Here is a 25,156-nt window from a genome sequence, read left to right on the forward strand (position 1 = left end):
AGCGGAACCTGGATGCTCATATTGGCTCCTACATATTCTACGAAGATCTTTATCGGTCAAACCGCATAACGACATACGTTGTTCCCTTTGTCATCGGTATGTTACTTGTCCGAGATTCGATCGTCGGTATCTTAATACCTAGTTCAATCTCGTTACCGGCAAGTCTCTTTACTCGTTCCGTAACACATCATCCCGCAACTAACTCATTAGTTTCAATGCTTGCAAGGCTTATAGTGATGTGCATTACCGAGTAGGCCCAGAGATACCTCTCCGACAATCGGAGTGACAAATCCTAATCTCGAACTACGCCAACCCAACAAGTACCTTCGGAGACACCTGTAGAGCACCTTTATAATCACCCAGTTACATTGTGACGTTTGGTAGCACACAAAGTGTTCCTTCGGTAAACGGGAGTTGCATAATCTCATAGTTATAGGAACATGTATAAGTCATGAAGAAAGCAATAGCAGAATACTAAACGATCGATTGCTAAGCTAACGGAATGGGTCAAGTCAATCACATCATTCTCCTAATGATGTGATCCCATTAATCAAATGACAACTCATGTCAATGGCTAGGAAACATAACCATCTTTGATCAACGAGCTAGTCAAGTAGAGGCATACTAGTGACACTCTGTTTGTCTATGTATTCATACAAGTATTATGTTTCCGGCTAATACAATTCTAGCATGAATAATAAACATTTATCATGATATAAGGAAATAAATAATAACTTTATTATTGCCTCTAGGGCATATTTCCTTCAGTATGTTACTTGCCCGAGATTCGATCATCGGTATCCCCATACCTCGTTCAATCTCGTTACCGGCAAGTCTCTTTACTCGTTCCGTAACACATGATCCCGTGGCTAACTCCTTAGTCACATTGAGCTCATTATGATGATGCATTACCGAGTGGGCCCAGAGATACCTCTCCGTCATACGGAGTGACAAATCCCAGTCTCGATTCGTGCCAACCCAACAAACACTTTCGGAGATACCTGTAGTGCACCTTTATAGCCACCCAGTTACGTTGTGACGTTTGATACACCCAAAGCACTACTACGGTATCTAGGAGTTGCACAATCTCATGGTCTAAGGCAATGATACTTGACATTAGAAAAGCTCTAGCAAACTAACTACACGATCTTGTGTTATGCTTAGGATTGGGTCTTGTCCATCACATCATTATCCTAATGATGTGATCCCGTTATCAACGACATCTAATGTCCATGGTTAGGAAACCATAACCATCTATTGATCAACGAGCTAGTCAACTAGAGGCTTACTAGGGACATGTTGTGGTCTATGTATTCACACATGTATTACGGTTTCCGGTTAACACAATTATAGCATGAACAATAGACATTTATCACGAACAAGGAAATATAATAATAACGATTTTATTATTGCCTCTAGGGCATATTTCCAACACTCCCCTTAGCCCATACTAGTCCTTGGGACGTGGTGGAACCTTGGACTTACGGACTCCTCCGAAATTTTTCGGAACCTTGTGGAAGCTTCCCGGTACAATACCAAAAAAACTAATACTTTTTCCGGTACCCTGAAAGCAACTTTCCATACATAAATCTTTACCTGGACCATTTCGGAGATCCTCGTCACGTCCAGGATCTCATCTGGGACTCCAGACAACATTCAGTCACCAACATACATATCCCAATATTACTCTATAGCGTCACCGAACGTTAAGCACGCGGACCCTACGGGTTCGAGAATCATGTAGACATGACCGATACACCTCTTCGGTCAATAACCAATAGCGGAACCTGAATGCCCATATTGGTTCCTACATATTCCACGAAGATCTTTTATCGGCTGAACCACGATGTCAAGTATTCGGTTAATCACGTATGCAATTTTCTTTGTCCGGCGATATGTTACTTGCTCGAGATTCGATCGTCGGCATCTTCATACCTAGTTCAATCTCTTTATTGACAAGTCTCTTTACTCGTTCCGTAAATCTCCATACCTAGTTCAATCTCTTTGTTGACAAGTCTCTTTACTCGTTCCGTAATACAAGATCTTGTGACTAACTCATTAGCCACATTGCTTGCAAGCTCTTTACGATGTTGTATTACCGAGAGGGCCCGGAGATATCTCTCTGTCACACGGAGTGACAAATACCAGTCTTGATCCATGCCAACCCAACAGACACCTTCGGAGATACATGTAGAGCATCTTTATGATCACCCGGTTACGAAGTGACGTTTGATAGCACACAAGGTATTCCTCCGGTATCGGGGAGTTGCATGATCTCATGGTCTTAGGAATAGATACTTGACATGAATAAAGCTATAGCAATAAACTCAAGTGATACGATCGAATGCTAAGCTTACGATCGAATGATGTGATCCGTTATCAAATGACAACTCATGTCTATGGTTAGGAAACCTTAACCATCTTTGGTCAACGAGCTAGTCTAGTAGAGGCTCACTAGGGACATAATATTTGTTTATGTATTCACACTTGTATTTAAGTTTTCAGTCTATACAAATCTAGCATGAATAATAAACTTTTATCATGAACAAGGAAATATGATAATAACCTATTTATTATTGCCTCTAGGGTATATTTCCAACAACAAGGTGGTGTCAAATTAAGGGCGACCTTATGCTTTAAACATGCTCCAATTTGTTGATGAAGTTGTTCTTGTGTTTGCTGAATGACACAATCAAAATTCTACCCCTTCCTCCATAATGGTTTGCTATTGTGTTTGTTGTTGCCTCATCGTTGGTGGTGGTAGTCCATTTTGCTAATGTCATGTGGCTTCGCTCTTTAGTTCATTTTACATGACTCTTCATCAACGCACGCCATCACGTTGTTGGTCCTCTATGTTAGCATGTGAGATGCGTGACTCATTTCTAACCGGCATTACCATCATGGTGTTCCAGCCCACTCAACCATGATTAATCCCACTTTGACTAGCATGAATGAAAACAAAATTTAACTCAACCAAGGGACGGGGTAATTGGATTTAAGAAAATGTCGTCCCACGTTAGCAGTAACAAAATTACTCTATAAAACTAAAAAAGGGACATTTTGGATTATAGTAATTTTGGACGAGAGAATTTGGATTATAGTAATCTTGCATGTGTCATATAAATTTCTATAAAATGCTAATCCGCATGAATTGTTGATGAATTATAGTGTTGGCTAGGATCACATGGGGGGGATACCACATGTCTCACGCTTTGTTCGGTTACACCCTTTGTCAAGAGGATTGGAGGGGATTTTGACTTGTAGGGGACTATATCCACCTCAATCCCTGCCAAAACCCCTTCACAACCCTGTCAACCGAACCCAGCCTCACGCATGTGACTTCAATATCTTCAATTGCATCACACAGATAATCTAAAAAGAGCTTATTTCTATCAATTCATGTACGTTTTCCCTTTTACAATTCGTCAATGTCCTGATATCATCAATATTCTTCGATTTCTTAGTCGTGCATTCTTTGAAGTATACAAGGAGAAATATCTGAGATGTGACCGTGGTCGATCACACAAAGTGGCAAAATAACGCATTCGCCTGGATTCGAGAAGTCGCCCCACTTTAATTAATAGTAAGTCATGAGAAAGAAGTTCTCTTGGTATATTAATTTTCAACCGGTGGGTGACTATGACTCAGTCGATTAAGAAAAAGAAATGTTATTTAGATACATGCCATATCAAGAAATTTGCATCCCCTTTTCAATTTACACGAGCCACGAGACCGAACTTCGATCATACAGATCTCAGTGTTTTTTGCCGCTTCAATTATTTAACAAGATGTCCCTTGCAACGCCCATATCTTGCAACACAACATGTGGTCTCTGGAGGTTAACATGACTGACCAGCGGTCGTTCACTCACTTTCCGGGTACCTCACCTCATATGTATATATCTTTCTTTGGAGATTTGCTTTTACCCTTTGCAGTTAACACGTCTACGTCCTACGGATGCAGCATGCGATAATTGTACAAGAAAGGGCGCCGATCGGTCGCTTTCCCCTGGCTTGCCATACGTGGTTAATCAACAACCAAAGAGCACTAGCTAAAAAGGAGCCAACACAACCGATTCCCCGGCTCATGGCCTCCTAATATTTATACTCAATCTAGCACGCATGAGATCATTCGAGATCACTTCGAACTCTTAATTAAATCCAGTTTAATTATGATAGGAAGGCGGTGATGCAGTAACGATTAGTAACTGCAGAGCTTATCTTATCCGACTCTCTGTAGTCGTATCGAACACTGGGAAATTTGTCACTTTCATGGACGAATCTACTTGCACCAATCAAACAGGGGGCCTACGCTACACTGCCCACTAGAATGGCTGGCATTATTGAAAACGATGCCACTGTGACACTGTGTGTCACCAGTACTCTTGGGATAAGCCATAGACATGACCCATGGGATTACTTTCTCTGCTATCTACTGGCCATATTGAACGATTCCAAGACAGCTTTTATTTTACTGTTGTCATCTACAGCAACGCTAACAATTGCTCCCAAGTACGTATTTTATTAACAAAAATAAATACACTTGGAACGTGGAGCAACAGACCATTTTAGGACACTATGCACTGACAATTTTTACTAGGACACTATTCTGGTACACTCGGGACGACAAAACACGGAGGGTGCGCGTGTGGGTGAATGGAATTTGGCCCGCCGGATCAGGCCGGGGTTGGGATATCAAGATATGTTTGCGCCCTAGAGGGAATCATGATGAAGCCATCAGATCACGAAAGAATAATGGGAACAGTGGGATCGCTTTTGGTTCATGGCTCCCCTTCCCTCCGTTGCGCTTTCCGCTTTTCCTCCCGTTTATAAGCTCAACAAGTGCACCACAACCCGACCCAACCCAAGACACACTCGCTCCTTCCTTCCTTCTCCGGCTCTTCAAACCCGCAGCAGAGAGACGAGGTAGAGAGAGCGAGAGAGAGAGAGAGGTAGTAGTAGGCAGCCGTTGCTTGCTGGCCTAGCTAGCTGCTGCTGCGGCGTGCTTGGCTCTGGCGGGCATCTAGATGCTCTCATTTCCTTTCGCGGCAGCTGCTCCCCTACGCCGGAATCCCTCCGTCTCCGTGCCTTCCCTCCCTCCTCTCATGGCCTAGATTCGTGCCAGTGCTGCTCGTAGCAATCAATCGGGAGCCGTTTCTTTCTTCTTTCCTCGCGCCTAGTACGTAGCGTAGCCTGCTCTGCTGCGGCCTGCGCGCTTTGAATACGCGCCCTCCTCCTCAAAACGCTCAAACCTTGTCCCTTTCCCGCAAACCCCTGCCGCCTTTTGGTCGCTCTAGCTCTAGCGTACAGGCAGGCAGGCAGGCAGGCAGGCACAGTACTATACTCCCCGGGCGCCGCGCCGGCCGCCGGGCTCTTTCATCTCGTCTCGGTCTCAGGTGGGCGGGCGGGCGTCCAGCACCTGCACTGTGCCCTCCTTTCGCCCCCCTCTCTCTCTCTCTTCCGCCATATATTCCGCCCCCGCTTGTCACCGCGCAGGAGGAGGAGAGAAGAGACACGCTTGTGACCTGTCGGTCTCCATCACTTTCTTGATTTGTGGCCTGAGCTGGGAGCAGGCGAGCAGCGCCGGCGAGCGAGGAGGTTGCTAGGGACGGACGGTCGACTCACTCATGGCGTGGAGCGGGTTCAGGGAGGCTGCGGCGGCGGGGGAGAGCGGCCTGGAGCTCAGCCTCGGCCTCCCCGCCTACTTCACCAAGCCGGCAGCACCAACAGCAGGTAATTTGATTTCTTTTTCTTGCTGCTCTGTAGGAGTACGTACCACTCCTTGATCGTCCCAGTTTTGACGCATCTGCTTGTGTTTGCGGTGTCAGATTTGGACGGGCAGGAGTCCAGCGGCGCCGGCGGCTCTGCTCGCCAACTTCAAGGAGGAAACTACAAGGCCAAGTAAGCAAAATCTTTCTTTTCAGTTGCAGCGTTGATCTGACCGTCTTTGTTCTTAAAAAAGGAACTAATGTTTCCTCGGTTAAACTAAACTCGCCGACGTACGTGCAGGCCGGCGGCAGCAGCAGCAGCAGCTCCGGTCGTGGGGTGGCCGCCGGTGCGCTCGTTCCGACGGAACCTGGCCGCCTCCAAGCCGTCGTCGTCCAAGGAGGACGGCAGGGCAAGCAAAGACGACGACGTCGCCGTCAAGGGCGCCGACGAGCCTGCGGGCCGGAAGGGTCTGTTCGTGAAGGTCAACATGGACGGCGTCCCCATCGGGCGGAAGGTGGAGCTCAAGGAGGACGGCAGCTACGCCGACCTCTCGGCCACCGTCGACAAGCTCTTCCGCAGCCTCCTCGCCGGTACACACCCACACACACACACCATGCATCATCGATCTTACGCTGACAGTCCAGTACTCTCGTTGATGGTCTCACTGATGCAAGTGTTTCCTGTCTGTGCATGTAGCTCAAAGGGACGCCGCCGCTGCCCCAGACGCGATCGCCGGCGGCGAGTACACGCTGGTGTACGAGGACGACGAGGGCGACAGGATGGTGGTCGGGGACGTCCCATGGCAGTAAGTGGAAAGAACAAACTAGACCTGGACGGCACCTGAGAAACTGCTCGATCTGCTAAACTAATCAAACAATCTCACCTCTGTGCGCACGCGTGCAGGATGTTCATCGTCACGGCGAAGAGGCTGCGAGGGCTCAAGAGCTCCGACCTGCCGGCCTCGTCGGTGAGTATCTCTGGGATAAATCTGAATCCTGCACACTGGCATACGCCGGTCGAACCAGCATTAACTGAACCAAATCGCTATCTCCTTGTGTGTTCTTCGCAGCTGACGGCGGCCGGGAGCAGGAAGAGGCCGGCGGCTGCAGCCGACTGCTGATTCGAACTCGCCCGGCGTTGTAAAGGCCTTTTTTGACGAGGGTTAATCCGGTTTTGCTGCTACGTATGTACGTACGCACGTATGAGGATGAAATCACGGCTGTAATTAGAGCCGTGTCTGTGATGCTACTGCTATTTTGGGTGGCCATCGTGGCCGTATTTTGATGCTTTTTTCTACGTCTAACTAGATGTGATTCGTCGGGTGATCTAATCTAATACTAGCACTAGTATGTTCTTGGTATAATTGCACAAATACTTCATGAACTTGATCTTTGCCGGTTGTTTGTTCCTGTGGTGCTGCTCGAATGGTGTTGGTTCAGGCCCAACTTCTTCTGATCGATGTGTCCGACCAAAAAAGAGGGACGAACATGTTGATGCTCGAGATTCGGTCTTGATTCTGATACGGTGGCCCATGGTTTCCCGAGCCAAGCCCAAGCCCACAGACCAGTACGAATCTCTGCGCCCGATCGCATGGTGGGGAACTGCCATGTTTCATTCTTCTCTCTCCCATGTCTCAAAAGAAAAAATTCTTCTCTCTCCCAATCCTCGTATCACGAATACGCAAAGCTTGCGTGTTTTTCCATTAATAGAAGAAGAGTGAATAGAATTACAAGGGATGGTGCATCTTGCAGCATGTACGCGATGTTCATCATCATCGTGGCTCCGACGTTGGCCCATAACGGCGCCTCATCCTTGAGGTCGTAGACGAATCGGGAGACGGAAGGTTGTTGGCCGTCAAAGATGCGCCCGTTGCGGTGCTTCCAAATGGCCCAGGACATGAGCATGATGATGGAGGAAAGCCCCCTGCGATACATGATGGGGGCATGCGAGCAGGTAGATGACCACCGGTCGAAAAATGTCATCGCTGGGCACGGGAGAGTAGTCAGGGAGCAGCACCATGAGAACACCTCATGCCACACCCGACTGGAGAAGGGGCAACCAACGAACAGGTGCTGCATGTCCTCATGAATATGATCACATAGCACACACCGCTCCTCGTGTAGTCGTGTGGCAAGCCTCGTCTAGCAAGACGATCCGCCGTTCAGCAACAGTCCTGAAGGCAAGCCAGGTGAATATCTTTATTCGTAGGGGAACCCATCTCTTCCAAGTGAAGCGGCAGTGGGGGTCCGCGATCGAGTCATGGAATAGAGCAAGGTAGCAAGATCTGGCCTGCGATCGAGCCGTGGAATAGAGCAAAGCAGAGCATGCTTCACCATAGTCAATCTAGGGTTGGGTTGCCTACTAAGGGACCGGCTCAGGAGATTTTGAACGCCCTCACTAATGGAAGTTTTTTTTTTAAACCCATGGGGAGGGGGGCTCCCCATCTGAGGGCTTCTTTGATTCAAAGGATTCGCAAAGGAATTTTGGAGGACTCTAATCCTTAGGAATTTTTCCCATCTTGGTTGTTTGATTCGTAGGATTGTAAATCATAGGATTTTTTTTCCATAGGATTCATTTGCACTAGATTTCATAGGAAACATCCCATCCACTCAAATCTTTTTGAAAGAATCCTGCGTTTTTTCTATGCACAATCAAACACTTGTACAATCCTGTAGGATTCAAGACGACATTCCACTCTAATCTCATGTTTTTCCTATTCCCGCGTTTTGGAAATCCTACGAATCAAAGAGACCCCGAATATTATTTCTCAATCTTGCAATCCATCGTTTGACTGGTTGTTCCACCATGGACATCAAGAATTCAAGATAAGCTAAAAAAAAGATGCCCACATAGGGATGCGGACGTTTGGTCTATGGGTATATCTACACCCTATATGGAGAAATAGTAATTAAATAAAAATTCAAAAAATAGAAAATGTTTTTGAAATAAAATTGATCTTTCATTGTACCTGTGAAAAAATTCCATAAAAGAAAAAAATCCCTTTGAATTCATTTGGAAAAAACAACAAATTTTCGGCCAAAATACTGTAATAGCAAATAGATGCTGGTTCCCCCCCCCCCCCCCCCCCCCCCCAAACCACCACCACAGAGATCATACATATGTCAGGGGAAGTGGCAACGGTACACTTACAATGTATTAGGACATAATTAGATCATACTTGAAACTCTTTTCAAATGTATTTTCCAATTCTTATTAAAGGAGGCATATGTAACTTGGATCATGATTCATGACACGTCCTTTTCCGGACGGTGTTGCTCTTGGGGGCAGACACAAGGGCAATTGAGGGGCCTATTGTTGCTGCCAAGAACTGTTTCAAAATCCACTTTATGGCACTACATATGACATATCTATTGTTTTGGAGCAGGAACTGCTGCTGATACCGAGGGTGTAAAAGATAGGACAAGCTTATCCATTTTTGTGTCCTGTGCAGAAAACAAATAATTTGGCGCGAATGTTTCCGTATTTTCAATACTCCGCTCGTGCCAACACACTTTTTGAAGTAAAGAAGATCTCGCTCGTGCCAAAGCATACAGAATGAAATATGGGTGTGCTATCTGGGTTGCTTCTCTTTCTTTCCGCTCATAGAAAGGCCACAACGGGCTCTGGTTCCCTTGCTGCAATGTCAGTATCTGAATCTAAAAAACGAAGGAGGCCTGACAGTGAGCGCCACTGCTGTATTCTTCTCTCTGGAGAAAGAACACAATAATCATGTAAGTAAAGGAGGTGGTATTTGCAGTGACTTGGGTAGTGGCAATGGAAAGTCCATACCTTTTGTAATTACGAGTACCATTGAATTGGGTCATGAACAAGAGCAATCGATATGGATCGTTTGACTTACAACCCGTGCGTCGTTTTCAGAGGTAGGATCGACATGTTTCTCCATTATTGTACGTGCTAAATTTAGTGCAGGGTAGAGATTCCTTCACTGCTCAAGTCGTTATCCTGATCGCCACAACTTCAGCCTTCCACCAGCACTTGTCTCAAACTTGCCTCATTGGGTCGCTGTCCTCTTCTTTATCACACAGAACTTTTGGCCTTTTAGTACATGGTATGTCAGTTTGATGATCCTTTTAACTTCCAATGTTCACAAATTAATAACCTTGTTAAACTCCACAAAAAACATAGGACGGAAAGACAGTGCTTACATTAAAAGAAGCTTGTTACTCAAAAAGGTAGTCGCAGATTCATGAGATCTGAGGTTCCCTTTTATTTTAACTGTCCAAGGTGACCTCATCTAGCCTCATTTCGGCAATAGACCTCTCACAGTTGCAGCACAGGTAAACTGTACATGCTGGAGATTTTTTGCCGTTTATCTTTCACCCGTGAAATGGGGACATAAAATGTATGGCAACTAGCTTGCCTAGTGCTATTCAACATTTCTGTACTGAGATTGGGAAGCAGCAATCAGGGCAGCCCCTATCCCCGAGCCATCATCCGCGTGCTTGACGACTACGAACTTCGATGACTCCTCCCCTAGCAGCTCAATTAGAGTAGCTTCCAAGCATTTGCTGAACTTGGCGTAGTGTTCGAACAGTCCTCCGTCGATGGCGATGACCGACCGACGCTTGTCGACCGAGCCATCTCTCCCGAGCTTCTTGAGGATCCCTGCAAGGCCCGCAGCAGCCAGCCGGGCTGCCCTTCTTGTTACAATGTCGCAGATCTCAACAAGCATTTTCCGCGTCTCTAAGGATGTGCCTGCAATCTGGAGGGTATGCATACCATCTCACTTCAATTTATTTATTTTCAGAAAGAGGGCAGCACCCTCGCCTCTGCATCAAGTGATGCACGCAGCCTTATTATGTTAGCATACCTCTAGGATTTCTTTCAGTTTTTCTTCCACTATCTTCAGATCGGGTGTGTTGTCATGGTGCATTGCAGAAATATGCGGAGTCCTGCGTACAACATAAAACCAGATTTATCAGCACATGCCAAGTTTGAATTTGGGAGTACTCCCTCCGATCCAAAATAAGTGTCGCAATTTTGAACTAACCTTAGTTCAAAACCGCGACACTTATTTTGGATCAGAGGGAGTAGCATTTTGCCATGGTTAATAAATGGTCTGTTTATTAGAAGATTAAAGCTGATGTGCGTCAACAATAACATGCACTTAATCAAATCCTTGAGGCATGTATGCAGCATTAAGCCAGATTTTATCAGCACATGTCAAGTTCAAAATTTGGCAGGACTTGCTACAGTTAATGAGTGGTCTGTTTGATTAGGAGATTAAGAACACCAAGCATTAACAGGGGTATGCATTTGAAAGAAATCCTGAATTCCAGATCATCAACAAGATAAAAATTCTTTATGACTACATACACATTAGAGCATCAACCGCGAAAGGCTAGGGAAACAGCGTACCGGAGATGGAAATGAGTTTTGAGCTTAGTGCGGTCAATTTCACCAAAAATGGAAGATTGCAAGGACAGTTTAAGCAACACCCTCCTTACAATTTCACCTAAATACATTCCTGAGGTTAACTTCTCGTAGATCTGAAAGAACCAAAGTATACAATTGAGCCAATGCTCAACAGCAAGAACAGGCAAACTATAAAATAAACTTGCCTGCTCTCCTGGATTTAAGCTTTCATTATCTAATGATTGATCGTATTCAGTGACTGGAAGATGGCACGAATAGAAATTACCCCATTCCATATTAATGACCTGGTATATGAGAAGACATCGCACAAATAACTTAGAAACAACAAAATAGTTCAGAAGAATCCAAACATATCCTTGAGCACCACTAGGTTTGAAGTGAAAGGTTGTGACCTTTAAACCTCACCATTTCTCCTGAATTAGGCAGCTCTCCTTCCCATTTTGGTATGGCATTTGCCTTCTCAACATAAGCAGCATTTGTGCCAGTGCCAAATATCACACCTGCGACGACATCTTCATCGTAGTATCTGGCTCCAGCCAATGTCCCAACAGCGTCATTAATCTATTTCAGCAGTAATCTCTTAGAATGAGAATTTTATTTTGAGGTTACAACTAGATTATATTAGAAACAGTGCAATATAAACTTCTCAAACACTTACTAGTGCAGCCACATGCATGTCTAGACCTTGCTTCTGCATAGCTGTTTGCAGTTCAGCAACTACATCTTTACCTACCTGATATGAGTGACAAAGAGATTAATTCAAAGGAATATCCATCTATAAACAGTTAAGTATTTGATTTTTGATGATAAACATAGTTTATTGATACGATTCCCAGAATTCTTCATCCACTATGGTTTAGAATCAAACAACGATACGTGCTTCAAAGAGCCGTATTTGGCAACATTGTTACATGATACGATGTACAAATATGCTGGGTATGTAAGCACAAGGAATTCTTACAGCATCTTCTATAGAAAATGCCTTTGTCCACTTGACAAGGGTGCCCGATGCAACGGACCGTTGCCTCACTGGGAAAGAAAATGTGAATCCTAGTTCCCGTGTCTTCCCGTTTGACAAGCTAGTACCCTGCTCTTCATCAGCCACAAACTTGGCTAATTCAGAAGCAATGAAACCAAACAATTCCTGTAAAATGGAAAATGAACACAATCAAATAATAAATCAAAGAATAACAACAATTCAAATCAAAGTTGTCGAATTAAGCATATGAAACCTACAGATGAGCTCCCTGACATCAAATGTGGTGGGATGGCGAGTTCTCTGGACTCGCGGCTAATGACATGCTTATCATTGCCACCTAGCTGCACCTTCAAGACACGGAAGTTTGTCCCTCCTAGGTCCAGTCCATAGAACAAACCTTCCTCTCTCCTAAATTTAGTAGCACGAAAGTAAGCAGCCAAATAATTCTAATGGTGTTCACGGGTCAAACATAAAATTGCCAACTGAAATCAGCTATCTTTACCATTAAATATATTTTTTGGGACGAAAGGCACCGGGTGACCATCTTTAAATTAATAAAGCCAACAAGTGGCAGGAGTCACACACACCATATATTTATCAATCAGCTAACCTGAATCCTGATAAAATAACACCGAAATGGATGATATTATATTATAATGTTATGAACATGATAAGGAGCCAGTTTTTCTAGTTTCTCATGACCGATATGTCCGACATCCATGAGGCCAGTCAAAATGGATGATAAGGATGCCATGTTTCTATTTTCTAGTTCCAAACTGAGATATCCCATCCTATGCTTAATTCATAGGACCATAGTCTTTAATGTAAAATTGTACATGTACTCCATCAAACATCAACTGATTCAAGTTAAACAACACCTGCTACTTTCTCCACAATAAGATGTACTAACACAGAAACTAAATGTCAGTAGGCTGACATTTTCACGGAGTATGAACACAAGAACTGAAAGACCAACGCTTCCTGTGATTAGACAAACAGACAAGAAGCGAGAGCTGGAGTACATAGAAACTAACCCGGTGGGGAGCTTGTCAACGTAGGAGAGCAGCATCTTGACCCTGCTCCCACCCTCCTTCTCCAGTCCCGCGCACATCTCGTCGGCCATCGCCGCCGCCACGTCGCGCAGCAGCGACGCGGGCGTGGCGCAGTTCTCCCGGAGGTCCGCCACCACCTGCTGCTCCGCCATTGCCGACGGCGCTCCCAATCCCCCGAAGGCAGATCAAGGGGAAATGACTGAACTGAAACAGTATAGCGGGGAGTTTGGAGTCGACGACCGCCCAAGAAAGAAGATTTGAGATAGGCGGGGGGCAGGAATGGGGTGGCGGCACGTGAAATTCGGCGAGACGAGCAGGGGTGGTGGCGCGACACGTGAAATTTGGCTGGGAGCGCTCATCTTTTCGATCCGCTCGGTGGAGCGGCGGGGAAAGGTTCGCTCTGGCTCGTGTGTTGTCGTTCTGTTCTAGCTCTTCGGGAACCGCGCAGCACAAATGCGGTTTATCTGTGGATCCCAGAAATAAAAGTTTTCTTTTTATATTAAATGACCCCTCAGAGTTAAAAAAAAAATGACCCCTCAGAAAACCTAATCAGCTCACTGACCTCTCGAATTTATTTTTTGAGAAACGAAAAAATTATTTCAGAAACGTGGCACTGCACACTCGCCGGTTGCCACCGTGGCACCTACAATCCTACATGTCCCGCGTGACGAAAAGGCGAGATTACTTATGACTAAAATTTTGAAAAATTTATGTTTGATGACAATTTTGTCATACACATTGTAATTTTTTGGTATATATAAGGATCATTTTTTCAAATAGATGATTACCACCATTCCCCTTCCATTTTTTGTGTTTGACAACTACTTTTTTCATACACACTATACATTTTCGGTATATGCCAGAAACATATTTTCTACACGTTTAATCATTTGAAATATATGATTAACATTTTTCTGATAAACGATCAGCATTTTTTAAATTTATATTTTTATGCTCAATTCGTCTATGCATGCTCTCCATTTTTCTCGTATACATCAGGAATATTTGCTGTATATACATTTAACATTTTGTAAATACACGATCAGCATTTTATCATACACATTTTATCATATACATGATAAACATTTTTCTATGCACATTCAAAATTTTAAAATGATTGATTAACATTTTTAAATACTTAATTATTTTTTAAAAATGCATGATGATCTTTCTTCAGACACATTGTATATCGTTTTGTATACACTTTTCATATACATGAGAAACATTTTCTATACACACATTTAATTTGTTTCAAATGTTTGGCTAATATTTTTTTTAATGTTTCATGTAAGTGTTTTTTAATATATATATTTAGAAAATTAGGAAGTATAAACAGAATTAAAAAAGAATGCAAAAAACGAGAAAAAAGGCAGTGGCGTCCCGCGCGCTGCGCCTGCCCATTTAGGGAGGCGCCTGAAGCGAGCCGACGCTCTGTCTCGCTTCAAGCGAGACATAGTCGCCCATGGGCCGTCTGTCGCCCATTGTTTTGCGCGCCCCCCTCAAATCCTCCCGGGCCGGGCCGGGCCACCAACGTTCTTTTGCACGGTGGCTTCTTCCTCTCCAAACTCCAGCGGAACCCGCAAAAATTTCGAAAACGGAAACGCTGGCGCTCCCTCCCGCACGCCGCGCCTCCACCCGATTTCCAATTCCAGTTTCCCTCCCGTCTCCCACCCCATCTCCCCCCCTTTTAAATTTCGAACGCCTCTCCTCATCTCACACCTCCCGCACCATCCACCCGACTAATACCCCGCATCTGGCCTGCGCATTCCGCCGAGCGCATGGACTGCGGCGGCGACGGCGGGATGGACGCGCTGCCGGACGGCGTGGTGCAGGCCATCCTCTCCCGGCTCAGCAGCGCCCGCGACGTGGCCGCCTGCGCGGGCGTCTCCCGCAGCTGGCGCGACTGCGTGCCCTTCCTCCCGTTCCTCTACTTCCCGCGGAGCGCCTTCGACGCCGCGAGGGGCGGCGGCGTCGCGTGCGCCGACGACGCCATCGGCCGCATGGTCCACGCCGCGGCGCGCCTCGAGGAGCTCGTCATCTACTGCCCCTTCTCCGCCGCGCGCCTCCCGCGCTGGCTCGCCGCGCGGAGCGCCTCGCTGCGCGTGCTCGAGCTCCGGGTCGACTCCGCCTGGTCCGGATCCGGATCCGGCCACCTCGACTGCGTCGCCGCCGCCCCCAACCTCGAGGAGCTGCGGCTCTGGGGGCTCACCATGACGCGCGAGCCGGCCTGGGGCCGGCTCGACCGGCTCCGCGTGCTGGAGATCGTCGGCGCGTCCCTGGCGGACCTCGCCGTCAGCGGCGCCGTCGACGCCTGCCCCAATCTCACCGACCTCGCCCTGCTCGGCTGCGAGTGCTCCGGCTCCGTCTTCTTGGCGACGCCCCTGCTCCAGCGCTGCCGCCTCGACTTCGTCGGCTCCGGCACCTGCTCGCTCGCGCTCGCCGCGCCCCTTGTCGAGTCCCTCGAGGTCCAGGGTTTCAACTATATCACCCTGCACGGCGGCGACCGCCTCAAACGCCTCACAATTTCCAAGAACACCGGTGCGCACTGGACTGGGGCCCCCTACCCATGGCCTTCCGCAGTTCTCATTCGTTTCATTCTGGTCTAATGTCAATTTCCGTTCAATCTTTCAGGGAGGGTGAATACTGTCGGGATAGACAGGCTCCCGGTGTTGGAGCAGCTGTCTCTGCGTGGCGTCCAGTGGAGCTGGGGAGCCGTCAGCCATGTGCTGCAATGCGGCGCCGAGGCCAAGCATCTGGTGATGAAGGTTGAGTTCTGCGGTGATTCCGACACTCTCCAGCCGTTTCCCGAGGTCGACCTTGTTGAATTCTTCAACAGCCACCCGAAGCTCTGCAAGTTTGAGGTCCACGGCGCCATGTTTGCGTCGCTCTGCCAAAAGAACAGCCTGAAAAATGTGCGTCATATCCTACTGATTATCAATCGCATCCTTTCACTTCACGCTGGTGTATGGCATGGCTAATTTTTTCCTCTGACATTGCAGCTGGACTCGAGGTTCCTGATATCTTCATTGGAGGAGGTCCTGATCACCGTGCGCTCACCCTTGAATGCCGAGCAGAAGCTGATCACCATCGAGTCCCTTGTCAGGTACAGTCCTATGCTGCGGAGGATGGTCCTTAGGATCTCGCAGATGAAGAACTGCCACGAGGCTGCAGATGAATTCTTTGAAGAGGTTTCCAAGTTTGCGCATATGAGTAATGGCAGAGTGCGGATTGAATAGGAGGGGTGCTGCTGCATGGCTCAGTGCTTTGGCTCTTGTGGGTTGCAACTGAACCGATGAGACTCTTATTGTGTGCTACTATTGAGCTCAATTCTGCTCGAGTAGTTATGCTGTTTTGTTTGTCATTGTTCATGTGTGCTGGATCTTATCAGCATGCTTAGGGTGATTGTTTTGTCCTCTACTTGTTAAAATTTTGTACCTCGAATCTGTATTGCTCCTTGTTTTATGAGAGATAAGAAACTACTTTACTTCATTGCTCCTGCAACAGAAACTTATTTTCAACCCTTGTGTATTTGATTCCATCCCATATAGCCTTGATAGATATGTCAAATTGTTGATGATCTCAGTGGGATATGTGAAAATTATGTATAATTTTAATGGGACATACCTAGAACCACCAATAGTTTCTGAAATGCCACCTGACTTGTGTAGTCTTTGCCTCAGCTATCTGGGGCTTAGCTTGCACCCTAGTTGATGTGCTTGGTTATCTTTTGAAGTGGATGTGGACATTGCTATGTTTGATAAATCGTGACAATAAATAGTTTGTGTTTTCATGAAGACCAAAATAATTAAACCAAAACCCATGTTATGTAAAAGCTGCTTAACAAAATGTGAAGATTTAATTAACAAACAGAAAAGTCCATAACAAAGGGAGTGATCTCTTGTATTATTTCAAGTGATATTACGCATATCAATCTTCTGTACTCTTCCAACTGAGTACATCTTTGTTATGATTAGTATAGTTTATATTCACTAGCCAGTATGTAGTTGCAATTAGATGAAGCTCAGATCTGTAGATACGATTCATGGTAGGTTAATTTGATCCATCATATTACTAGTTTATATTAAGGATATCAATATCCTTGATATCCAAATGAGTGCTGCATTTTTGGGGATTGCCTTGCAATTCAATCTTTCATCCCCCAGTCGCAAGACCATGATGGACAATGGGCATGGTTATGTCAAGTTAAATACTCATTAATCGACCTGTGTTTCTTGCAATCCTTTCTAGTCATATACAAGGTCCAAAGCTTGAGAAGTTGCGCCAATGAAGAAAAACTCTTTGGCGTCTTGGACTAATTGCTCCTGTAGCCCCCGAAAGACTGTCATTATCGAAGATGCATCAACGTTCAGTTCAACCATTCTGCTTTGTGGATGCTCCGAAGTCCCAACTGTGACGCCTGGCTCCTTTTTTCTGACATGACACATGAGCTTAAGCATAATTTGTTGCCAACACACTAATTCCCATGACTGATCTCAGCGGTGTTTGGACACGCTCACTATTGAAATGCAATCTTCTTACCTTTATTTTGCAGGCATTTCTTCAATGGTTACAGGTATTTCGTGTTGCTAGTCAGCGCCATACCACATTCATTATCTAGGAGCCCTAATTTGAGGGTCTGCAATTAGAACTTGGAAATAATACTGTATGAGAGATAGGTTGGCAGAATTCCATTAATGATTGCTACTCAGATATCATTGGACAAGGTTTCCATGATTTCTTATTTAATTGGTTATTGTAGCTGGATTCTTTCCAAATATGTCAATCCATGGATTATTTAGTTAACTTATTTGTTGGTCTTTAATAATTTACCCGTTTACCACTTAATCACATCTTACTTCCTCTTTAACCTGTTGAGTAGGCATTGCCAAAATATTTGATTCTCTGGATGTAGTGCACACAAATAATTTTATCCCACTTTTAATTTGGCTTTAGTTTTCCAGTTCTTTTGCATGTTTTCCATGGTGCTCACATTGATAGCCACACACACATTTTTCGTTTTTGGTTTGTGCCAAGTAGAAACAGTGGCATGAGTTTGAATGTAAAGTATTCCTACGTTCCAACAAATATGAGTACTTGATCCTTGCTTCACGATTTGATTGGGACTAGATTAAACCAGGTAAAAAAAAGGCAATAGGGTTTATATTTGGAATACTAATAGTCACATATATGAGTAGGACTGCTTTGTTCTTTAGAACCTTTATTCACCTGAATGATTGTATCTGGACCAGTACCATGTTTTCTTGCCTGACATACTGCATCGTAATATACAGCATTGGAAACATGAGCATATTGCAGATTACTTGCGTGCATTATTAATGATAATATGGGCATTACCGTTGGCATGGTTGGCAGGAAGGTTATTGGGGCTACTGTGTCAGTTGTTTATAGTACTAATTACTTGCACCACTATTTTAGTATTGCAAATAATGTGGCAAATTATGCTACTTCTGCCGTGTTATCTATGATGCCTGGTGATGGTAAATGGTATTGGGGCTTTAATTTTCTTTTCCATTGGATCGGGTTATGCCGTCCATGAATCTATTTTTACTTGCGGCCAAACATTAACTGTCATTGGTTTGCATTTAAAAACCTGCCTTGGAGCTTTGATTAGAAATCCATGAATATTGTCTTCAACCTTTTACGAATCTGACGTCCATCTAAACCTTGCCATGACTCCAATATGAGCATCTCTTTACTTAGTCCATTTTCTCCAACTGATAATATTTTGTGTGTTTCCATATTGTTCTATGGGTCCTTACCGCTTTCCCTCGATGTACTTTCTATTAGGAAAATATGCAACTTGTATTCCCATGAGGCCATAGGCCGATATATATACATGTACAGGTGTGGTACATATGCAGGAAACCCCTTATACAACGGGATAAATACAAAGGGGTATACATGACTTGTATTATAACTCTTAACACCCCCCCCCCCTCAAACTCATTTGGAGGAACAACACTGAGTTTGGAGAGATAAAAGCCATGTTGCACTCTAGTCTGGGCCTTCGTCAGGAAATCCGCCAACTGTAACTCGGAAGGCACATACTGAAGAGCAATGACCTGATCCTGCACAGCAGCGCGCACATAGAAAGCATCAACACCAATATGCTTGGTGAGCTCATGCTTCACAGGATCGCGCGCAATGCTAATAGCACCTGTACTGTCAGATAAGAGCATAGTCGGGGTAGTGACAGAAACACCAAAATCCTGAAGTAACCACCGTAACCAAGTCACCTCTGCCGTCAAAAGAGCCATAGCTCGCAACTCAGCCTCAGCACTCGAACGGGAAACTGCAATCTGTTTCTTCGTCTTCCAGGCAATGAGAGAACCGCCAAGAAAAACACAGTAAGCAGAAAGCGAACGGCGATCAGAAGGATCACTAGCCCACGTAGCATCCGCATAGGCCTGAAGCTGTAAAGAACTGGAGCTAGGAAAGAAGAGACGGTGAGAGATCGTGCCCCGAAGATATCGGAGAACACGAAGGAGATGACTATAATGAACCGATGTGGGAGCAGAGACAAACTGACTCAGAATATGAACCGGATAAGAGATGTCCGGACGAGTGACAGCTAGATAGACTAGACTGCCAACGAGATGACGATAACGCGTCGGGTCAGGGAGAGGATCACCATCAGTAGCACGGAGGTGAACATTGAGCTCCATAGGAGTCTCAACAGTGCGCTCGTCGGAAAGAGCAGCACGAGCAAGAAGATCCTGGATATACTTTTCCTGGGATATAAAAAAGCCATCAGAGGTAGAAGAGACTTCAATCCCAAGAAAGTAGCGAAGAGGTCCAAGATCAGACATAAGAAACTGCTCACTAAGACGAGCCTTTACAAAGGCAATATACGCGGGGTCATCCCCAGTGATGACCATATCATCAACATAGAGAAGAAGAAGAGTCCGGCCACGAGGAGAAAGGTGAATAAACAATGCGGGATCATGAGCACTTGCTGAAAAACCAGCAGTAGTGACCACAGAAGCAAAACGCTCAAACCAGGCGCGAGGGGCTTGCTTAAGGCCATAGAGAGAGCGACGAAGACGACACACCATGCCATCAGGAACAGAATACCCAGGTGGTGGCTGCATGTACACCTCCTCACGCAGCTCACCATTAAGAAAGGCATTCTTAACATCAAGCTGAGATATAGACCAGTGGCGTGCAAAGGCAACGACAAGAAGTGTACGAATAGTGGTCATATGGGCCACAGGAGCAAAAGTCTCGTCATAATCACGACCATGCTCCTGCTGAAAACCACGAGCCACGAGACGAGCTTTGTGACGCTCAAGAGAACCATCGGAGCGAGTCTTAACCTTGTAGACCCACTTACAAGTGATGGGACGGGCTCCGGGAGGAAGAGAAACAAGATCCCAGGTACCAGTGCGTTCAAGAGCAGCAATCTCCTCTGCCATCGCAAACTGCCATTCAGGATGAACAACAGCCTGACGGTAAGAAGTCGGCTCAAGAACAGCAGCACCAGTGGTGGGAAATCCAAAGCGATCAATAAGCGGACGAGGACGAGAACGCAAGCCATAAGTAGGCTGAGAGGAAGAGGACGACTCATCCAAGGAAGCATCCACAGGTCGTGAACGACGAGTGTAATGCTGAGGAAGAGATGGAACAAGAGAAGGAGGAATCACCAAGGTAGAATCAGGGGGTGGCGACGAAGAAGTCACCGGAGATGAAGGTGTAGAATCCGGTGACATGCTAGGTGAGGAGACCGGGGAAGATGGTGGCGGCGAATCGACGAGGGGTGGAGAAGCAGAGGGAGTGGAACGAATAGGCACAGGCGCGACGGGAGTGATAGGGGAGTCAGGAAAAGTAAGGAAAGAGATATCCTCCACTGAAAAAAACGAGGAAGATGGGCGTGGGTAAAAAGGACGAGACTCATCAAAAGTCACGTCTCGAGAGATACGCATCCGACGACCGACAGGATCCCAACAACGATAGCCCTTATGCTCATCACTGTAGCCTAAGAAGACACACTCAACAAACTGAGTGGTCAGTTTGGTGCGTTCGCGAGGGGCAAGAAGAACATAGCAAACACAACCAAACAAGCGAAGCATCGAATAATCGGGAGAACGATCAAACAGACGCTCAAAAGGAACGCCACCCTGCAAAGCAGCAGATGGCTGAAGGTTGATGAGATAGACGGAAGTGGAGATAGCCTCGGCCCAAAAATGAGGCGGAAGAGAGGCGGCGATCATCATGGCACGAGCCGTCTCAAGAAGGTGACGATGCTTGCGCTCAGACACGCCATTCTGAGCATGAGCACTAGGACAAGAGAACTGGGCAAGAGTACCCTGCTCAGCAAGGACACCACGCAACATCTTAGAGATATACTCACCAGCGGAGTCAGCACGAAAAACACGAATGGGTGAAGAGAACTGAGTATGAACCATGGCAGCAAAACGCTTATAAATAGACAACACCTCACTACGTGAAGTCATGAAATAAAGCCATGTGTAACGAGAAAAATCATCGATGAAAATAATATAGTATTTATGACCACCTTTCGAAGCGAAAGGAGCCGGACCCCATACATCAGAATGGACTAAATCGAAAGGACGCTTAGACACTGACTCACTATGGGAATATGGTAACTGAATCTGCTTGCCAAGACGACAACCCTGACACTCTAAAGAGACATCTCCTGAGACAGACCCCAGAAGACCTCGACGAACTAAAGACGATAACCGAGAACCACACAGATGACCAAGTCGATGATGCCACTGCTTGAAGGAACCAGTAACAGAGGCGACAGCAGCGGAGGGACTGGCGATGGTGGTGGCAGCGGAAGGAACATGAAGCCAGTCCAACTCCCAAAGACCCTGAGAATCACGGCGGCGAGGGCCAGCCCCAACCAGAGTGTGCGTGCGACGATCCTGGACAGAACAAGAGTCAACATCAAGGATGACACGACAACCAGAATCAGTAAGTTGACCGGCAGAAAACAGATTCATGGTAAGTCGAGGAACATGAGCAACATCAGGAACAGAAGAAGGAGTGGAAAGATGGCCTCTACTAGCAACAGAAAGTGGAGTACCATCAGCAGTGAAGACATGAACAGGAGAATCCAGCGAGCGAAGAGAGGACAAAGCGGAAGAATGAGAAGACATATGAAAAGAAGCTCCAGAGTCCAGAACCCATGGGAATGTACCTGACTGTGTAGAGGGCGGGTGCTCAGTGCGGGAAGCATCAGTCACAGAACCAGCAGTACCCGTCGAGGAAGAACCTGAAGCCGCGAGCAGACGCTTAAGTCTCAGAATATCCTGTTCAGTCAAAGCAATGGCTGAAGCTGGCGAGGGAGATGACGAAGTCCCTGAGGAGGATGATCGCGCCTTGCGCAGGTGTTTCCGCTTTGTGTAGCACTGGGACTCAATATGACCATCATTGTTGCAGTAGTCACAATGTGAACGGGGGCGACCTGAGCCTCCAGAAGGAGTGGGCAAGAGCGGCGGAGCACTCGAGCGAGAATGGGGCGGTGCAGCCGGCGGAGTGGAAGAAACCCGAGTAGCGAGCACAGAGGGAACCTCCAGCAAACCAGCACCACGTAGGCGAGTCTCCTCAGCACGAATCTCTGAAAGCGCCTCCATGAGAGAAATACGGCCACGAGCAAGCAACTGAGCACGCCGGGGCTCAAACTCCTTACGGAGCCGAGACAGGAACTCGTAGACGCGATGAAACTCCAAATCGGCCTGGACAGCCTGGCAGCAGGGGCAAGTACGACAACCAGCACTGCGGAGAGAATCAAGCTGGCGCCAGATAGCAGAACTCTGTGCATAAAAGTCATCAACAGTAGAGTCACCCTGCTGAAGAGCATGCTCCTGACGAACCACAGAAAGGTATAAGGCATCACCAGAGGGCTCATAGCGCTGACGAAGACAGGTCCACATCTGGAAGACAGTAGGAAGACCCAGAAACTCAGAAGCAAACTGAGGCAGAACACTAGCAGTGAGAACAGCTGCAGCACGAGCATCATCATCAAGCCACTGGGTGTAAACAGACAAAGCACCATGATACGTCTGAAGAGCCTCCTCATAAGCCAAAGCCCTCTCATCATAGGCACGATCAGCAGCCTCATCAGCAATCTTAGCCGCATCCTTGGCGGCCTGAGTAGCGTCCGGAGGAAGAACCAGTGGAGTCGGCGGAGTAGGGGCCACCGGAGGGACCGGACGTGGCGGACAGCAGACCTCGCCAGAAAGAACACCCCAGAGACGAATGCCACGCATGTGAATGCGCATGAAGCCAGCGAACTCGGTGTAGTTGGTACCATCGAAGATCACCGGACAGCGAGGGACAGCAACGTAGCCTGATGCAGCAGACATTTTTTTTTGGGGCAAAGATCCGAAAATAGCAGAGGCCGGACGAGGACGGCGGCTGGGAGCGAGATCCGGCGCAGCAGACCTCAGACGACAGCAGTAGACGATCGGGAGGAGAGGGACTTGGCGATCCACACAGCAGGAGGACAAGCCACACGGCCCAGTCGATCGGCCAGAGGAGCCTGGCGGCGACCAAGCGGGAGGAGCGGCACACGGCCCAGTCGAGCTTGAGGAGAGGAGCTGGCGATCACACGGCGGCCGTAGCACGCGATCGGGAAGAGGCGGCCCAGTCGATCTTGAGGGGAGGAGCTGGCGATCCGGAAGAGGCGGCCGCAGCACTCGATCGAGAGGACAAGCCACACGGCCCAGTCGAGCTTGAGGAGAGGAGCTGGCGATCACACGGCGGCCGCAGCACGCGATCGGGAAGAGGCGGCCCAGTCGATCTTGAGGGGAGGAGCTGGCGATCCGGAAGAGGCGGCCGCAGCACTCGATCGAGAAGAGGCAGCCCAGTCGATTGGGGAGGAGAGACAGCGGCGACGGGAAACAGAGCAGCGGCCACAGGGGACAATGGCGTCGCGGGGCGGATCAATTAGCACGAGTTGCAGCGTGCAAAAAATTGACCTAGCTCTAATACCATGTTAGGAAAATATGCAACTTGTATTCCCATGAGGCCATAGGCCGATATATATACATGTACAGGTGTGGTACATATGCAGGAAACCCCTTATACAACAGGATAAATACAAAGGGGTATATATGACTTATATTATAACTCTAACACTTTCTTTGTCATTTGTCCCTAAATCCCTACTTTTTTTTCTCCTGGCAGTGCCCTTCTTTTGCAGAATGGATTTAGCACAAAAAATAAGGTATGCTTCTTTAGATCAATAGGAGGATCTATGGTAAAATAAACTAATAAACAAACAAACTGCTTGGATGAAGTGACATATCTAATGCAAGGTCAAAACACACTTGAGATTTTGGTTTCCTGTACTACATGGTTTGGAAATAGTTATTCACTTGTTGTAAAACAACAACAATATGAGTATCTGCAAACACAAATGTTCAGCTTTGGCGTGCATGCGTGCAAATGTGGTAAGCAATCCAAACTATTTGAGAACAAATAGGCAAAATGCATGGTTGTGAGATTACTGTTGTGCATTCAAGAGAAGTCCAAATGCATCCTCCTTTTCGGAAAAATTGAGTAACCTGTTGCACATGCAAGAAGAAACCAAATATACAAGTCTATGCATTGCTGATTTGTACATGCAACAACAAACCAGGAAATGGAGCTCTGTTAGTTTCTTTGGTTAAAACGCATGCAAGACCTACAGTTTTAGCCTGCAGATAGCTCCGCCATTGCCATTGTGATTCACCGCCGCAGAATATATGTACACCCTCTGATTCATATTAACTGTCGCTGCTTTAGTACAACTTTGAACTAAATCAGTGACAATTAACATGGAACGAAGGGCGATGGCGTGATTCGTGGCCGCCTCTGAAGTCTCTGATCTGATTCAATGTGGTCTAATCTAAAAAAAAACCTACAAAAAAGCTGCCGGAGAGAGCCGGAACGTGTGGGTACTTAGTACATGTTGTAAAATTTTCATCTATACGAAGTGCCACATGTTGCTGTTGAAGTGATGCATGTAAAACTGCAGATTTGTTGATTGC

The 25,156-nt window shown here is 46.6% G+C and overlaps 3 protein-coding genes across 3 annotated transcripts; 2 read left to right on the plus strand and 1 right to left on the minus strand.

Annotated features, from left to right (window-relative positions):
• Window positions 1-4,848: 4,848 nt before the first annotated feature.
• On the plus strand, window positions 4,849-7,091 carry LOC123077436 (auxin-responsive protein IAA2). Its single transcript, XM_044499717.1, has 6 exons — window positions 4,849-5,732; window positions 5,828-5,900; window positions 6,009-6,298; window positions 6,405-6,513; window positions 6,612-6,675; window positions 6,778-7,091. Exons 1-6 carry the CDS (start codon window positions 5,627-5,629, stop codon window positions 6,826-6,828), a joined length of 693 nt encoding a protein of 230 aa, XP_044355652.1. The 5' UTR covers window positions 4,849-5,626; the 3' UTR covers window positions 6,829-7,091.
• Window positions 7,092-9,870: 2,779 nt separating this feature from the next.
• On the minus strand, window positions 9,871-13,545 carry LOC123077437 (hexokinase-8). Its single transcript, XM_044499718.1, has 9 exons — window positions 13,119-13,545; window positions 12,342-12,492; window positions 12,067-12,249; window positions 11,764-11,838; window positions 11,511-11,666; window positions 11,291-11,389; window positions 11,088-11,218; window positions 10,540-10,621; window positions 9,871-10,431 (listed from the first exon to the last, which is right to left on the minus strand). The coding sequence occupies exons 1-9, from the start codon at window positions 13,286-13,288 to the stop codon at window positions 10,096-10,098; spliced, it is 1,383 nt and encodes a 460-aa protein (XP_044355653.1). The 5' UTR covers window positions 13,289-13,545; the 3' UTR covers window positions 9,871-10,095.
• A 1,268-nt stretch (window positions 13,546-14,813) lies between these two features.
• On the plus strand, window positions 14,814-16,625 carry LOC123077438 (F-box protein At1g10780). Its single transcript, XM_044499719.1, has 3 exons — window positions 14,814-15,674; window positions 15,768-16,048; window positions 16,136-16,625. Exons 1-3 carry the CDS (start codon window positions 14,915-14,917, stop codon window positions 16,370-16,372), a joined length of 1,278 nt encoding a protein of 425 aa, XP_044355654.1. The 5' UTR covers window positions 14,814-14,914; the 3' UTR covers window positions 16,373-16,625.
• Window positions 16,626-25,156: the final 8,531 nt, after the last annotated feature.

Source organism: Triticum aestivum, chromosome 3D (genome assembly GCF_018294505.1).
Source record: "Triticum aestivum cultivar Chinese Spring chromosome 3D, IWGSC CS RefSeq v2.1, whole genome shotgun sequence".
NCBI classification, from domain to species: Eukaryota; Viridiplantae; Streptophyta; class Magnoliopsida; order Poales; family Poaceae; genus Triticum; species Triticum aestivum.